This window comes from Mustelus asterias, unplaced genomic scaffold (assembly GCF_964213995.1).
Source record: "Mustelus asterias unplaced genomic scaffold, sMusAst1.hap1.1 HAP1_SCAFFOLD_570, whole genome shotgun sequence".
Lineage (NCBI taxonomy): Eukaryota > Metazoa > Chordata > Chondrichthyes > Carcharhiniformes > Triakidae > Mustelus > Mustelus asterias.
The window spans coordinates 198974-217355 of NW_027590520.1; the positions used below are offsets into that span (position 1 = coordinate 198974).

At 46.4% G+C, this 18382-nt stretch overlaps 1 protein-coding gene across 2 annotated transcripts in view; it reads left to right on the forward strand.

Annotated features, from left to right (window-relative positions):
- Positions 1-18382, forward strand: part of LOC144487066 (NACHT, LRR and PYD domains-containing protein 3-like) — a 73285-nt gene that overhangs the window by 35571 nt on the left and 19332 nt on the right. For both annotated transcript variants that reach the window (XM_078205118.1, XM_078205119.1), the window contains exons 8-9: positions 5245-5415; positions 14982-15152. In XM_078205118.1, coding sequence (XP_078061244.1) covers positions 5245-5415; positions 14982-15152 — 342 coding nt within the window. The remainder of the gene's footprint in view (positions 1-5244; positions 5416-14981; positions 15153-18382) is intronic.

Genomic DNA, 18382 nt, shown 5'->3' on the forward strand with positions numbered 1-18382 from the left:
GTGAAGCCTCGATGGGCCAAAGGTACTCCTCCTACACTGTGGGAATTCTATGATTCAATAAACATGCCACAAGAATTCCATCATTACTGATGAGGGAGGCCAGAGCATCAGTGTCATCTTCAGCCAGAAGTGCTGAGTAGAATGATTAATCTCAGCCTCCTCCTGAGGTCCCCAACATTACAGATGACAATTTGATTCACTGCATGTGAGGTAAAGAAATGACTGAAGGCGCTGCATACTGCAAAATCTGTCAGCCTGGCTGTACCCCAGCAATGGTACTGAAGAATTGTGCTCCATAACTAGCCATTCCCCTGGCCAAGCTGTTCCAGTACAGCTACAACACTGGATCTACCGGACAATGTGGAAAAAAGCAGGGCAAATCCAATCTGATGAATTGTTGCTCCATCAGTCTGCTCTTGAACGTCAGAAAAGTGTCATCCTTCCAGTGCCTCATGAACATCACTGCAGGAGTTCCTGAGGGTGATGTCCAAAGCCCAACCACCTTCAATTGCTTTATCAATGTCCTGCCTTCCATTATAATGTCAGAAATGAGGATGCTCACTAATGATTGCACAGTGCTCAGTACTGTTCACAATTCCTCAGAGACTGAAGCAGTCCATGTCCATAAACAGCAAGAGCTGAACAAAACAGAAAATGCTGGAAAGGCTCAGCATGTCTGACCGCTTCTGTGGAGAGAGAACAGCTAAGCCTTCGAGTCTGGATGACTTTTCAACAGAGCTAGCGTCTTAAGGTCTGAAGAACGTTCAGGCTTAACCTGAAAAATGGCAAGTAATGTTTCACGACACAAATGCCAGGCAAGGATCATCTCCAACAGACGGGAATCTAACCATATTCCCTTTACATTGAATGGCAGCACCATCGCTGAATCCTCGACCATCAACATCCTGAGTGGTGGGGGCGCACTGGGACCATTGAACAGTCACTGAACTGTAAACACTACAGCTCCAAGGGTAGATCACAGCCTGGGAATTCGGAAATGAGAAACTCGCCCCCTGTCTCCCAGATTTTTGCCCACCATCTCCAAGGCACAAGTCAGCAGTGTGATGGAATCCGCTCATCTTGCTGGATTGACTGCAGCTTCAAAAACACTGAAGAAGCTCATCCATGGAAAAGGAGCCCACTGGATCAGCTGGCCATTCACCAAATTAAACATTGACTGTCTCTACCACTGACGCACAGTGGCAGTATTTTACCACATACAAGGTGGAATGTAGCAGCCCACCAAGGTTCCTGAGCCAGCATCATCCAAACAGGCACTATCCATCACCGAGATGGCCAAGGATATGAAAAGGATGGAACACCAACCAGCTTCAGATTTCTTTCCAAACCCCACACCATTCTGACTTGGAATATATTGCTTTTCCATCACTGATGCGGGATCATAATCCCGGATGTCTCTTCCTAGCGGTTTTGTACCAGATGCTCTGCAGAATTTAAGAAGATGGCTCACCACCTCCTTCTCAAAGGCAATTGGGGATGGGCTGCAAGTGTTGGCATTGCCAGTGATACCATCATCCCTTGAAAGAATTAATAAAAACAAGCGCTACCCACTGTAGGGATCGGTAATTGTGCCTGTGTGTAACCCAAACTCAGTCACAGAAGAGAGAATAGTGGGACCATTGCACAGGCCAGAGGAATTCTAAAGATAGATCTGGTGGAACTATTCAATATACTCAGCGAGGGTCTCAAATGTCCTGGTGTTGTGCTGTGTTCCATACAACCTGGATCTAGAGTGGAGAAGCTTTGAAGAAAGTGTGATGCAATACAATGTTGACCAGATGCTTCATGATGAGGAACCCCATGGACCACAGGCCAGGGACATGGGATATGTGTCAGGGAGGATGGAGATTCAGTAATGCAGACATGTTTTCCATGAACCTGAACTCACACAGCCATTCAGTGTAATAAATCTTCCACCATCTCCAGCGCTGTTGCTGTTTCTGTGAATGTTTTATAATTTCCCTGGAGCCGTCACTACATGAAACAAAGGCATTGGAATTGTATTGACCTCATTCAGTGCTGCATTTCCCATCTCACATTCCCAGTGAACTGTTAAAGACCCAGTAATATGGTGAGGGATTTTTTTAGTGGTGCTCCATCTCTGAATTTACTGAAAATACATACATAACAAAGTGACCAGTAATAACAAAGTATAACCCTGTGAAACCCAAGGAAGCAACCCCACCATGACAACCACCCCCATCCCTGCACTTTCCGCCGAGCTGCAGGCAGCATCTTCACCTCTCCTCTCAGAATTTCAATGACCGTGGCCTTTGTCCTCGGATTTCCTGAGTCCTAGAAGAATCCGGCCGACTGCGGGTCCTCTGCACAGATGCTGGAGTTGTCTCTGTCATCATAGCTTCGTAAGATGCTTGTGTCACAGTCGGAGCAGAAGAGGACCCACTGCCCACACCAGGGGCATCCTGAGAGGAGCTACCAAATGCTGCAGGCAGCCGCTCCTCTATCCATCCAGGGCAAACTGGACCCTCCCTGCTTAGCTGGGGAGGGCCTGACAGTTACTCCAGGCACATTTTCCCACCCCTCCCGCAGCCCGTGTTCCATAGTGCTCATGGAGGTGGTGAAAACATGCAGGTTCATGTGTATTTCCTGTGGGTGATCGGCTGGATGTGACTCTCCATGAAGGTCACCAATCTCTCTGTGGAGGATGCTATTTGTCCTCATACCTGAGACATGGTAACACTGCTGGCCTGGATTGACTCCTCCATCCTTTGTGTATGGATACACGCAGCCTTTGGAAACTCCACTGGATGTTAAAATACCTTACACTGCAGCTCCAGTATCTGCCACCTTGTTAAAGACTCCAGTCACATTTCATCTTCCTGAAGCTGACAATGACCTGTCCTCTCGAGAGTGAGAGCGAACTCAGCTATTCCTGCCTCCATCAGCTGCTCGGGTTTGTGTGTGCTGTCCTGTGCTGCCAGATTGTAACCCCTTTGCTAATTGTGTGAGACCGTATCTGCTCTGGTGGAGGTTATGGGGAATAATGTGACAGAGCACCCTCTGTGAACCCCTCCTCTTCTTCTGAGGTGGACGCTTGTCTCCCTCTCGCAGCAGCTGTGGATTTGTGTGAGAGTGAAGAATGTTAGAGGGTAATGCACATTCCAACATGTCCTGCAGACTGTCCCTAACCCAGAGCTCCATGTGATCAATGGAAGACACACAAGCACCAGGTTTTGGACTCAGCAGCAGAGCCTCTCCTGTGCCCATCCATTCACTCACTCAGTCTCTCTGGATCCACAACCCATCTCCCCATCAGCGATTGCCCACCCAGCCTCCAGGTCTCCCAGCTCCAGCACTGCATCTTCCATTGGCATAAGGATGACACAATCCAGACACTGTCACTCTTGGCTCCTTCTCTGACGCTGTGTGCCCTCTTCTACAAGCACATAAATTTCCATTGTTACTCACCCAACAAAGACACACACAAGCCTATGGTGCTGCCAGACTGCCCATCATGGGACCACCAGGATGGTCACTCGGTGTCGGCAGTGCAGCAGTCATCGCTGACTGACCGGACCCCTTCACAGAGAGGCTGACATGTTCCTGAAGACTGATGCTGCTGGTTGGACATTGCCAGTGTCTGGGTGGAGATGTTCTTTCCACAATTTCTCTTTCATCCTTATTCACATATCAGCCTGTAAGTTTAACACTCACCTTGTCAGAACATATCAGGTTATTGATCCTTTTGCCTCACTGCAGCCACGTGCTGCCTGCCCTGGCCCTCGGCAGTTTCTATCCAGCCTTGTTTCGGTTGATGTGACAGGTCTCGTCCTCCAGCCCTGAGGGAGCAAAACCTCCCTCCAAACAGATATATCCTTGAGATTTCCAGGGAAGTGTCAGCGAATTGAGTTTAATCTGCCTTCTGCCATTTCAGGCCTTTGTTCATTAACCAGGACTCCCTCACTGCTCCTTTCAGAGCCTTTAAAAGTGCTGCTGGCTGCCTTTAAATCTGGTGCCAGCATTGCCTGAATGGGGCCTTCCCCTGCAGTCAGTGGTTAAGCTCTGGAATGCACAGGGTTTTGGGGGGAAGGTGGGGGAATGACACTTCGTGCTTTTCTCAATCGGAGAGTCAGTGCAGACACTGTTGGCCGAATGGCCTCCTTCTGCTCTGTAACAATTCAGTGATTCTGCCTGTGCTGCCTGAGTGGACGGATTCCCCGAACCTGTCAGATATTTATGTGCCCGTTCTGGCAATAGTGTGGAGTTGGTTAGTTCAGTTGGTTCATGTCTCGAGTGTGATGTAGAATGACGCTAATGTTGAGTGTTTGGTCTTCGTACCGGCTGTGGGATTCATGGAGTCCCACCTCCTCCCATTGCCTTACGTTTACTAAGTTGTGTCCCTGAAGCTACATGTAACTAATTGTCTCTCTCTATTGGAGAGAAATATTAATATTTCAATTGAGAGCTATGGCGACTAACACTGTCCACACTGCAACATCACCAACTTCCAGCTGAGATATCCGTACATTTACAACCATTAACTCCACAGAATTCTTACGGTGCACAATGAGGCCATTTGGCCCATCGTGTCTGCACCAGCTCACCAAATTAGCATTCGGAATTTGTGTCATTCTCCAGCCTTTTCCTCGTATCCCAGCTCATTGTTTATATTCAAATAATCGTCTAATTCCTTTTTGACTGCTTCGATGCAGCCGACCTCCACTAGACTTCCCGGCTGTGAATTCCAGACCCGAACCACTGGCAGTGTGAAAAAGGGTTTCTCTCTCATCATCATCAACCCCACCACACACTCCATTCCTGAGCCACTGACCATCCCATGTCCCTCCCTGTGACTCAGGATAAGGACATGGGAATCCTGTGCTCTTCCCTTTCACCATCATCCTTTTTGTCATTTAATCACTCCGGCACTTCCATTTTGTTCTTTCCTTGTCACCCGCCCATCCCCAGCACCCTGTCACTTAAAATAATTTAATTCACTGCTACTTCCAATTTCTAAGTTTCGCGAATTGAACTGAAACTAAATCTGTTTCTATCTTCACAGATGCTGCTTGTTCTGTGAGATTTTCCACATTTTATTCATATTTCAGATTTAGAGCATCAATAGAATTTTGCCTTCTGTATCAACTGAATTTGTGTTTCTTGAATGTCCCGCGCTATACATTATTATTGTTAATGATCTTATTCTTACAAACACTGTGGATTTACCCTGATTCCTGTTATTTTTCTCTCTCTGATCTCCAGTCTCCATGAGAATGATCTCACAGATTCTTGTGCCAAGGACCTGGCCTCTGCTCTCAGTACAAACCGCTCACTGATAGATCTGAATCTGGGTTACAATAAACTGGGAGATTCTGGAGTGAAACTGCTGTCTGTGGCTCTGAGGAATCCGGACTGTAAAATACAGAAACTGCAGTAAGTAGCAGACTGTGTGTGAAATTGTGTTTATCATAATTGAATATTCAACAATATAATTTCACCACTGGTATTTGTATAAAAAACACTGCCCATTACTACTGGCGTCAGTTATGAATGAGGAAAACCGCTTTTCCTCTGACTCCTGTTGCTTCTCTCTCTGATCCCTGAGCAATGGGATGTCAGTCCCACAAATCCTTATGTCGAGGGAGTGGGGGAATAATGTTACGGTTCACCCTCTGAGGTTCTCTCCTCCTCCTCAGATGTGCACAGCTCTCCCCAGACACAGCATCCATTGATTTGTGAAAAGGGGGAGAGTGAATAGATGACAGTAAATGGAGGACAGAACATGGTGGTGGAGTCTCACTGTTCGTACCAGATGTCAGTACAGTAGCGAGAGGTGAACTTGATTCAAATGATCAAGAAGCAGAATCAGCTTGGGTAGAGATGAGAAGTAACAAAGTTAAAAGATCACTTGTGGGAATCATTTCTAGGCCCCTAACAATATTCAGAATCTTCGACACAGTACACAGGAATATTAATGGGGTCTTGTAAAAAACATTCTGCAATAATCACGGGTGATTTTAACATTCATGTACAAAGAAGAACAAAGAGCCATGCAGCACAGTAACAGGCCCTTCGGCCCACCAAGCCTGCGGCGACTCCTAATTCTTATTCAGACCCAGTACTTATTGCTCATACGCAGTTTCTATTCCTCTGTTCATCTCCAGTTCATGTTTCTATCAAGATAAACCTTGAACATTGGGCACGTGCCTGCTTCCGTCAACTTCACTGGCTGTGCATTCGAGGCACCCACCACTCTCTCTGTGAAAACTTTCCCCACACGTCTCCTCTAAACTTTCCCCCTCTTGCCTTCAAACTGTCCCGTCTTGTAGTTGATTTTTCCACCCTGGGGAAAAGACTCCAACTATCAACCATATATCTGCCTCTATCAGGTTGCCCCTCAGCCTCCGTCTTTCCAGTGAAAACAATCCGAGTTTATTCAACTTCTCTTCATACCTTAACCAGACCAGGCAACATCCTTGTAAACCTTCTTTACACCTTCTCCAAAGCAGCCACATGCTTCTGCTTGTCTGGCGATCAGCACTGCACGCAATATTCCATGTTGGGCCTACCTAAAGTTTAATACAGCTGTAACATAACTTGCCAACTTTTATACTTGATGCCCTGGCCAATGAAGCAAGCATGCTGCATGCCTTGTTGACCATGTTATCCACCTGTGTTACCACTTTCAGGGATCAGTGGACAAGTACGCACAGATCCATCTGTATGTCAATGCTCCTGTTATTTTTTTCAGATAGGGAAGGCTGGGGGACGACCATGTGGAGTTGTATCAAATTATAGAAATAAACCTTTCCCCTTTGTTTTAGGAGACAATAACCAGAGGCATAGATTTAAGACATTGGACAGGAGTTTCAGAGGAGAATTGAAGATGGCACAGTGGTTAGCATTGCTGCCTCACAACGTCAGGGACCTTTGTTTAATTCTTGACTCGGGTGACTGCCTGTGTGGAGCTTGCATGTTCCCCCCATGTGTGCGTGTTTCCGTCAGGTACTCTAGTTTCCTCCCACAGTCCAAAGATGTGTAGGTTAGGTGGATCGACCATGCGAAATTATCATTTCATGTCCAAAGATATGTAGTTTCAGTGGATTTGCCATGATAAATGTCCAGTGATGAGCAGTTGTGTGGGCCTGGCTTTTTCGGACAGTCAGTGCAGAGTCGATGGCGCGATTGGGCACCTTCTGCACAGTGGGGATTCTATGGTTCTGTGGAAAAGTTTTTTCACCCAGAGGGTGGTGGGAATCTGGATCTCACTGTCTGAAAGGGTGGTGGAGTCAGGAACACTCGCAACATTTAAGAAGCATTCAGACAAGCGCTTGAAATGCCGCAGCAGACAAGGCCATGGAGCAAGTGCTGGAAATGGATTAGAATAGATTGCTGCTTGATGGCTGACACAGACACGATGGGCCGAAGGGCCTCTTTCTGTGCTGAAAAACTCTGTAAAGGCCCAGGGGTTGGAAGTTATGAACCAGAACCTGAATTTTCACTGATTCCTGTGATTTCTCTCTCTGTGATCCCAATGCAATGGAATGTCGATCACGTTGATTTTTGTGCCCTGGGTGGAGGGGAATAATGTGACGGTGACTCTGAGGACCCGTTCACATGCTTACAGGGGGACACACGTCACCCAGTCACACAGCCCTTGATTTGTGAGGAAGAGTAAAGAGTGAATGGAGGCAATTGTTAAGATGCAGACCAGAAACTCCAAGGTGTTTTGTGAAGTTAGCCTGGACCCTTGATTTTACATTTGATTTTGGCATTGATGAGCATGAGGTGTTTCACTCCAGGTATGAATCAAGTGACGCACTTGGATGTTTTTATCAAACACAGTTTATTTAAGAATGCAGTTAGAATATAACAACAAGAATTAGCATAACCTTTACCAATTGCAAGACTTAGACATGACACAGTATAACTCTTAACAGCTAGCTATCTCTGTTGTTCCAATATAAAGCAATACCCACAGACATACACCCTTCTCCAACATTAGTTAGCACAAAAAACAAGTAAGCTCACGTGTTGCCGATTTCCATCTTTTTACCACTTCCGGAGAGCCAACAGACAATTGTTTTCAGAGAAGGATGTCGCCTCCGAACAGCCCAACCGCAGAGAGGTAACCCCAGTCTCTGACAGCTTCCAACACAGCAACACGTAAACAGCAAAAACTCCAACTTCAGAGAGGGAAACAGCACTGCTGTTTGTCTTAACTTCAAGCAGCTTCTGAAAGCAGAATTAAAACTAGAATGTTCTGTGAAAAATAGCTGTCCTTCAGTCACATGACATAACCTGTCAATCACTCGCAATCGAGCTCTCCTCTGCCATCCCAGGGAAAACACTGAAACAACAGAACACTGCATTAGTTCAGATTAAAATCAACATGATGTCAATTATACTGCTTCAGTAACAATAAAGGAAACTGGCTACAGACAGCACGGTGCCGACAGCATAACCTGCAGAGAAACATGATTAAAATAGAAACTAGAAGCAGGATTCGGCCCTTTGAGCCTGCTCCACCATTCATTTTGTTCATGGCTGATCATATTCAATATCCTTCAATATTCAGGATATTTCTTCAAGACACAGTTTGTAACAAAATGTACATTCCAACATGTTCTTCAGCCCGTTCCATGTGACCAGTGATGGGCACACAAGCTCTCTGTGTTGCATGTCCCAGAGGGTCTCCTGTGCTCATCCATTCAATCGCTCGCTCTCAGCTCCACAACCAGTATCACAATCAGCGATTTCCCACCCTGCCTGTTGATCTCCCAGCTCCAGTGCAGCTGCTTCTCAGTGTAAGGATGGCACCATTTGTAGTTCATTTCCTGATGTTTCGTGCTGTCTTCTACAGGCAGATAAAGTTCCATTGTTACTCTCCCATCAAAGACACAAGCCTATGCTGGTGAGGTGATAGAAAATAGGAAGACTTTTCTATCACCTCGATGGGCAAGAATATCAGAAGAATGGAACACCAACCACCTTCAGATTCCCTCCCAAGCCAGACACCAACCTGACTTGGAATATATTGCTTTTCCATCACTGATGTGGGATCATAATCCTGAATGTCCCTTCCTAGCGGCATTGTACCAGAGGGTGTTCAGAATTTAACAAGATAGTTCACCATCCCCTTCTCAAGGACAATTGTGGATGGGAACAAGTGTTGGCATTGCCTATGACACCATCATCCCATGAAAGATTTAAGAAAGACCAGTGCTACCCACTGAAGGGATGGGTAATTGTGCCCAAACATAGTTACAGATGAGAGACACACAGCTGCTGCAGGGCAACTTGAGTGACCATTGAGCAGGCCATAAGATTTCTAAAGATGGATCTGATGGAGCCCTTCAATGTACCCAGCAAGGGTCTCAAATGTCCAGGTGTTGTGCTGTGTTCCATACAACCTGGATCTAGAATCTAGTGTGGAGAAGCTTTGAAGAAAGTGTGATGCAATACAATGTTGACCAGATGCTTCATGATGAGGAACCCTATGGACCACACGCCAGGGACCATGGGATATGTGTCAGGGAGGATCGAGATTCAGTGATACAGACATGTTTTGCATGAGTCTCTCACACAGCCATTCAGTGTAATAAATCTTCCACCATCTCCAGCCCTGTTGCTGTTTCTGTGAATGTTTTATAATTTCCCTGGAGCCGTCACTACATGCAACAAAGGCATTGGAATTGTATTGACCCAGTAATATGGTGAAGGATTTTTCTGGTAGTGCTCCATCTCTGAATTTACTGAAAATACATACGTAACAAAGTGACCAGTAACAACAAAGTATAACCCTGTGAAGCCCAAGGAAGCAACCCCACCATGACAACCACCCCCATCCCGGCACTTTCCGCCGAGCTGCAGGCAGCATCTTCACCTCTCCTGTGAGAATTTCGATGACCGTGGCCTTTGTCCTCGGATTTCCTGGATCCTGGAAGGATCCGGCCAACTGCGGGTCCTCTGCACAGATGCTGGAGTTGTCTCTGTCATCATAGCTTTGTGAGGTGCTGGTGTCACAGTCAGAGCAGAAGAGGACCCACTGACCACACCAGGGGCATCCTGAGAGGAGCTCCCAAATGCTGCAGGCAGCCGCTCCTCTATCCATCCAGGGCAAACTGGACCCTCCCTGCTCAGCTGGGGAGGGCCTGACAGTGACTCCAGCCACATTTTCCCACCCCTCCCACAGCCCGTGTTCCACAGAGCTCATGGAGATGGTGAGAACATGCAGGTTCATGTGTATTTCCTGTGGGTGATAGGCTGGATGTGACTCTCCACGAAGGTCACCAATCTCTCTGTGGATGATGCTATTTGTGCTCATACCTGAGACATGGTAACACTGCTGGCCTGGATTGACTCCTCCATCCTTTGTGTATGGATACACACAGCCTTTGGAAACTCCACCGGATGTTAAAATACCTTAGGCTGCAGCTCCAGTATCTGCTGCATTGTTAAAGACTCCAGTCACATTTAATCTACCTGAAGCTGACAATGACCTGTCCCCTCGAGAGTGTGAGTGAACTCAGCTAGTCCTGCCTCCATCAGCTGCTCGGGTTTGTGTGTGCTCTCCTGTGCTGCCAGATTGTAACCCCTTTGCTAATCGCGTGAGACAGTATCTGCTCTGGTGGAGGTCATGGGGAATAATATGACAGTCCATCTTCTGAAGTACCTTCCTCATCCTCAGAGCTACACGCCCGTCTCCCGCTCACCGCAGCTGTTGTTTTGTGTGAGAGAGTGAAGAATGTTAGAGGGTAATGCACATTTCAGCATGTCCTGCAGACTGGTCCTAATGTGGAGATGCCGGCGTTGGACTGGGGTAAACACAGTAAGAGGTTTAACAGCACCAGGTTAAAGTCTGAGTTTAAAGTTTCCCCTTTGGTTTCACCAATGTCCCGAAGCATGGCACATTGGGGAAACTATGCAGACGCTGCGACAACGGATGAATGAACACCGCTCGACAATCACCAGGCAAGACTGTTCTCTTCCTGTTGGGGAGCACTTCAGCGGTCACGGGTATTCGGCCTCTGATATTCGCGTAAGTGTTCTCCAAGGCGGCCTTCACAAGACACAACAGCGCAGAGTCGTTGAGCAGAAACTGAGAGAACAGAACCTTGTGCATGAATCGCAAAAACTCAGTCTGCAGGTGCAGCAGGTGATCAAGAAGGCAAATGGAATGTTGGCCTTTATCGCGAAGGGATGGAGTATAAAAGCAGGGAGGTCTTGCTGCAACTGTACAAGGTACTGGTGAGGCCGCACCTAGAGTACTGTGTACAGTTTTGGTCCCCTTATTTGCGGAAGGATGTATTGGCCTTGGAGGGAGTACAGAGAAGGTTCACCAGGTTGATACTGGAGATGAGGGGGTTGGCTTATGAGGAGAATTGAGTAGATTGGGCCTGTACTCGTTGGAGTTTAGAAGGCTGAAGGGAGATCTTATAGAGACATATAAGATAATGAAGGGGCTGGACAGGGTAGGGGCAGAGAGATTCTTTCCACTTAGAAAGGAAACAAGAACTAGAGGACACAGCCTCAAAATAAGAGGGAGTCAGTTTAGGACATAGTTGAGGAGGAACCTCTTCTCTTGGAGCGTAATGAATCTCTGGAATTCTCTGCCCATTGAAGCAGTGGAGGCTACCTCGTTAAATATGTTTAAGTCACAGGGAGATAGATTTCTGATCAATAAGGAAATTAAGGGTTATGGAGAGCGGGCGGGTAAGTGGAACTAAACCACTATCAGATCAGCCATGATCTTATTGAATGGCGGGGCAGGCTCGAGGGGCAAGATGGCCAACTCCTGCTATTTCTTATGTTCTTATAGCCAAGTTCCGCACAGATGAGGACGGCCTCAACCGGGATCTTGGGTTCATGTCACACTATTTGTAACTCCCACAGCTTGTCTGGGCTTGCAGAATCTCACTGGCTGTCCTGTCTGGAGACGATACACATCTGTTTAACCTGTGCTTAATGCTTCCTCCATTCACACTGTTTGTACCTTTAAGACTTGATTATCTGTAAAGACTGCATTCCAATCATTTTTCTGTAAATTGAGTTTGTGTCTCTGTACGCCCTGTTTGTGAGCATTTCTACACTCCACCTGACGAAGGGGCAGCGCTCCGAAAGCTAGTGGCATTTGCTACCAAATAAATCTGTTGGACTTTAACCTGGTGCTGTTAAACTTCTGACTGTTCCTAACCCAGAGCTCCATGTGACCAATGATGAACACACAAGCTCCAAGTTATGGACTCAACAGCAGAGTCTCTCCTGTGCCCATCCATTCACTCACTCACTCTCTCTCTGAATCCACAACCCATCTCACCATCAGCGATTGCCCACCCAGCCTCCAGGTCTCCCAGCTCCAGCACTTCATCTTCCATTGGCATAAGGATGACACAATCCAGACACTGTCACTCTTGGCTCCTTCTCTGACGCTGAGTGCCCTCTTCCACAAGCACATAAATTTCCATTGTTACTCACCCATCAAAGACACACACATAGCCTATGGTGCTGTCAGACTGCCCATCATGGGACTACCAGGATGGTCACTCAGTGTCGGCAGTGTAGCAGTCATCTCTGACTGACCGGAACCCTTCACAGAGGCTGACATGTTCCTGAAGATTGATGCTGCTGTCTGGACATTGCCAGTGTCTGGGCGGAGATGTTCTTTCAACAATTTCTCCTTCATCCTTATTCACATATCAGCCTGTAAGTTTAACACTCTCCTTGTCAGAACATATCAGGTTATTGATCCTTTTGTCTCACTGCAGCCACGTGCTGCCTGCTCGGGCCCTTGGCAGTTTCTATCCAGCCTTGCTTGGGTTGATGTTACAGGACACCTCCACTCCTGAGGGAACAGAACCTCCCACCAAACCGAAATAGCCTTGAGAATTTCCAGGGTAGTGTCAGCGAATTGGGTTTAATCTGTCTTCTGCCATTTCAGCTCTTTGTTCATTCACCAGGGCTCCCTCACTGCTCCCTTCAGAGCCTTTAAAAGTGCTGCTGGCTGCCTTTTAATCTGGTGCCAGCCTTGCCTGAATGGGGCCTTCCCCTGCAGCCAGTGGTTAAGCTCTGGAATGCACAGGGTTTTGGGGGAAGGTGGGGGAATGACACTTAGTGAGTTGCTCATTCGGAGAGTCAGTGCAGACACAATGGGCCGAATGGCCTCCTTCTGCTCTGTAACAATTCAGTGATTCTGCCTGTGCTGCCTGAGTGGACGGATTCCCCGAACCTGTCAGATATTAATGTGCCTGTTTGGTTATACGTGGAGTTGGTTCGTTCATTTGGTTTGGTGTTTAGAGTGTGATGTAGAATGATGCTAAATTTGAGGGTTTGGTCCTCTTACCGGCTGTGGGGTTCATGGAATCCCATCTCCTCCCATTGCCGCACGTTTATTAAGTTGTATCCCTGAAGCTACATGTAACAAATTGTCTCTCTCTATTGGAGAGAAATACAAAGAACAAAGAAAATTACAGCACAGGAACAGGCTCTTCGGCCCTCCAAGACTGCACCGACCATGCTGCCCGACTTAACTAATACACCGTACCCTTCCGGGGACCATATCCCTCTATTCCCATCCTATTCATGTACTTGTCAAGACGCCCCTGAAACGTCACCACCATATCCGCTTCTACTACCTCCCCCGACAACGTGTTCCAGGCGCCCACTACTCTGTGTAAAAAAATCTGCCTTGCACATCTCCTTTAAACGTTGCCCCTCGCACCTTAAACCTGTGCCCCCCAGCAATTGACGCTTCCACCCTGTGAAAAAGCTTCTGACTATCCACTCTGTTCATGCCTCTCATAATCTTGTAGACCTATATCAGGTCTCCCCTTAACCTCCGTCGCTCCAGTGAGAACAAACCAAGTTTCTCCAACCTCGCCTCAGAGCTAATGCCCTCCATAACAGGGCAACATCCAGGTAAATCTTTTCTGTAAAAGGGGTAAACCCTCTCCAAAGCCTCCACATCTTTCTGGTAGAGTGGCGACCAGAATTGAACACTATATTCTAAGTGCGGCCGAACGAAGGTTCTATAAAGCTGCAACATGATTTGCCAATTTTTAAACTCAATACCCCGGCCGATGAAGGCAAGCATGCCGTATGCTTTCTTGACTACCTTCTCCACTTGCGTTGCCACTTTCAGTGATCTGTGGACCTGTACACCCAGATTCCTTTGCCTATCAGTATTAACATTTTATTGAGGACTATGGCTACTGACACTGTCCACACGGCAACATCACCAACTTCCAGTTGAAATATCGATACATTTCCAACTATTGTCTTCACAGAATTCTTACGGTGCACAATGAGGCCATTTGGCCCATCGTGTCTGCACCAGCTCACCAAATTAGCATTAGGAATTTGTGTCATTCTCCAGCGTTTTTCTCGTATCCTAGCTCATTCTTTATATTCAAATAATCATCTCATTCCTTTTTGACTGCTTCGATGCAGCCGGCCTCCACCACACTTCCCGGCTGTGAATTCCAGACCCGAACCACTGGCAGTGTGAAAAACGTTCTCTCTCATCATCTTCAACCCCACCACACACTCCATTCCTGAGCCACTGACCATCCCATGTCCCTCCCTGTGACTCAGGGTAAGGACATGGGAATCCTGTGCTCTTCCCTTTCACCATCATCCTTTTTGTCATTTAATCACTCCGGCACTTCCATTTTGTTCTTTCCTTGTCACCCGCCCATCCCCAGCTCCCGTCACTTAAAACAATTTAATTCGCCGCTATTTCCAATTTCTAAGTTTCGCGAATTGAACTGAAACTAAACCTGTTTCTATCTTCACAGATGCTGCCTGACCTGATGAGAGTCTGCAACATATTTTTTTCATATTTCAGATTTAGAGCATCAATAGAATTTTGCCTTCTGTATGAACTGAAGTTGTGTTTCTTGAGTGTCCCGCGCTGTACATTATTATTGTTAATGATCTTATTCTTAAAAACACTGTGGATTTACCCTGATTCCTGTTATTTTTCTCTCTCTGATCTCCAGTCTGAATGTTAATAGTCTCACAGATTCTTGTGCCGAGGACCTGGCCTCTGCTCTCAGTACAAACCGCTCACTGATAGATCTGAATCTAAGTTTGAATAAACTGGGAGATTCCGGAGTGAAACTGCTGTCTGTGGCTCTGAGGAATTCGGAATGTAAAATACAGAAACTGAAGTAAGTAGCAGACTGTGTGAGATTGTGTTTATAATAACTGAATATTCAACAATATAATTTCACCACTGGTATTTGTATAAAAAACACTGCCCATTACTATTGGCGTCAGTTATGAATAAGGAAAACTGCTTTTCCTCTGACTCCTGTTGCTTCTCTCTCTGATCTCTGAGCAATGGGATGTTAGTCCCACAAATCCTTATGTTGAGAGAGTGGGGGAATAATGTTATGGTTCACCCTCTGAGGTTGTCCTCCTCCTCAGATGTGCACAGCTCTCCCCGGACACAGCATCCATTGATTAGTGAAAGGGGGGAGAGTGAATAGATGACAGTAAATGGAGGACAGGACATGGTGGTGGAGTTTCGCTGTTAGTAACAGATGACAGTAAGTAGAGAGAGGTGAATTTAGTTGCAATGATCAAGATGCAGAATCCGCTTGGGTAGAGATAAGAATTAACAAAGTTCAAAGATCACTTGTGGGAATCATTTATAGGCTCCTAACAATATTCAGAATCTTCGACACAGTACACAGGAATATTAATGGGGTCTTGTAAAAACATACTGCAATAATCACGGGTGATTTTAACATTCATGTACAAAGAAGAACAAAGAGCCATGCAGCACAGTAACAGGCCCTTCGGCCCACCAAGCCTGCAGCGACTCCTCATTCTTATTCAGACCCCGTACTTATTGCTCATATGCAGTTTCTATTCCTCTGTTCATTTCCCGTTCATGTTTCTATCAAGATAAACCTTGAACATTGGGAACGTGCCTGCTTCCGTCAACTTCACTGGCTGTGCATTCGAGGCACCCACCACTCTCTCTGTGAAAATGTTCCCCGCACGTCTCCTCTAAACTTTCCCCCTCTTGTCTTCAAACTGTCCTGTCTTACACTTGATCTTTCCACCCTGGGGAAAAGACTCCCAACTATCAACCATATATCTGCCTCTATCAGGTCGCCCCTCAGCCTCCGTCTTTCCAGTGAAAACAATCTCCGAGTTTATTCAACTTCTCTTCATACCTTAACCAGACCAGGCAACATCCTTGTAAACCTTCTTTGCACCTTTTCCAAAGCAGCCACATCCTTCTGCTTGTCTGGCGATCAGCACTGCACGCAATATTCCATGTTGGGCCTAACTAAAGTTTAATACAGCTGTAACATAACTTGCCAACTTTTATACTTGATGCCCTGGCCAATGAAGCAAGCATGCTGCATGCCTTGTTGACCAAGTTATCCACCTGTGTTACCACTTTCAGGGATCAGTGGACAAGTACGCACAGATCCATCTGTATGTCAATGCTCCTGTTATTTTTTTCAGACAGGGAAGTCTGGGGGACGACCATGTGGCGTTCGATCAAATTATAGAAATAAACCTTTCCCCTTTGTTTTAGGAGACAATAACCAGGGGCATAGATTTAAGGCGTTGGGGAGGATTTTCAGAGGAGAATTGAAGATGACACAGTGGTTAGCATTGCTGCCTCACAACGTCAGGGACCTTGGTTTAATTCTGGCCTCGGGTGACTGCCTGTGTGGAGCTTGCATGTTCCCCCCGTGTGTGCGTGTTTCCGTCAGGTACTCTGGTTTCCTCCCACAGTCCAAAGATGTGTTGGTTAGGTGGATCGACCATGCTAAATTATCATTTTGTGTCCAAAGATATGTAGTTTCAGTGGATTTGCCCTGATAAATGTCCAGTGATAAGCAGTTGTGTGGGCCTGGCTTTTTCGGACAGTCAGTGTAGAGTCGATGGGCCGATTGTTCTGTGGAAAAGTTTTTTCACCCAGAGGGTGGTGGGAATCTGGATCTCACTGTCTGAAAGGGTGGTGGAGTCAGGAACACTCGCAACATTTAAGAAGCATTCAGACAAGCACTTGAAATGCCGCAGCAGACAAGGCTATGGAGCAAGTGCTGGAAATGGATTAGAATAGATTGCTGCTTGATGGCTGACACAGACACGATGGGCCGAAGGGCCTCTTTCTGTGCTGAAAAACTCTGTAAAGGCCCAGGGGTTGGAAGTTATGAACCAGAACCTGAATTTTCACTGATTCCTGTGATTTCTCTCTCTCTGATCCCAATGCAGTGGAATGTCAATCACATTGATTTCTGTGCCCTGGGTGGAGGGGAATAATGTGACGGTGACTCTGAGGACCCGTTCACATGCTTACAGGGGACACACGTCACCCAGTCACACAACCCTTGATTTGTGAGGAAGAGTAAAGAGTGAATGGAGGCAATTGTTAAGATGCAGACCAGAAACTCCAAGGTGTTTTGTGAAGTTAGCCTTGATCCTTGGTTTTACATTTGATTTTGGCATTGATGAGCATGAGGTGTTTCACTCCAGGTATGAATCAAGTGACCCACTAGGATGCTTTTATCAAACACAGTTTATTTAAGAATGCAGTTAGAATATAACAACAAGAATTAGCATAACCTTTACCAATTGCAAGACTTAAACATGACACAGTATAACTCTTAACAGCTAGCTATCTCTGTTGTTCCAATATAAAGCAATACCCACAGACATACACCCTTCTCCAACATTAGTTAGCACAAAAAACAAGTAAGCTCACGTGTTGCCGATTTCCAGCTTTTTAACCACTTCCGGAGAGCCAACAGACAATTGTTTTCAGAGAAGGATGTCGCTCCGAGCAGCCCAACCGCAGAGAGGTAACCCCAGTCTCTGACAGCTTCCAACACAGCAACACTTAAACAGCAAAAACTCCAACTTCAGAGAGGGAAACAGCACTGCCGTTTGTCTTAACTTCAAGCAGCTTCTGAAAGCAGAATTAAAGCTAGAATGTTCTGTGAAAAATAGCTGTCCCTCAGTCACATGACATAACCTGTCAATCACTCGCAATCGAGCTCTCCTCTGCCATCCCAGGGAAAACACTGAAACAACAGAACACTGCATTAGTTCAGATTAAAATCAACATGATGTCAATTATACTGCTTCAGTAACAATAAAGGAAACCGGCTACAGATAGCACGGTGCCGACAACATAACCTGCAGAGAGACATGATTAAAATAGAAACTAGAAGCAGGAGTTGGCCATTCGGCCCTTCGAGCCTGCTCCACCATTCATTTTGTTCATGGCTGATCATCGAATTCAATATCCTTCAATGTTCAGTATATTTCTTCAAGACATAGTTTGTAACAAAATGTACATTCCAACACGTCCTTCAGCCGGTTCCATGTGACCGGTGATGGGCACACAAGCTCTATGTGTTGCAGGCAC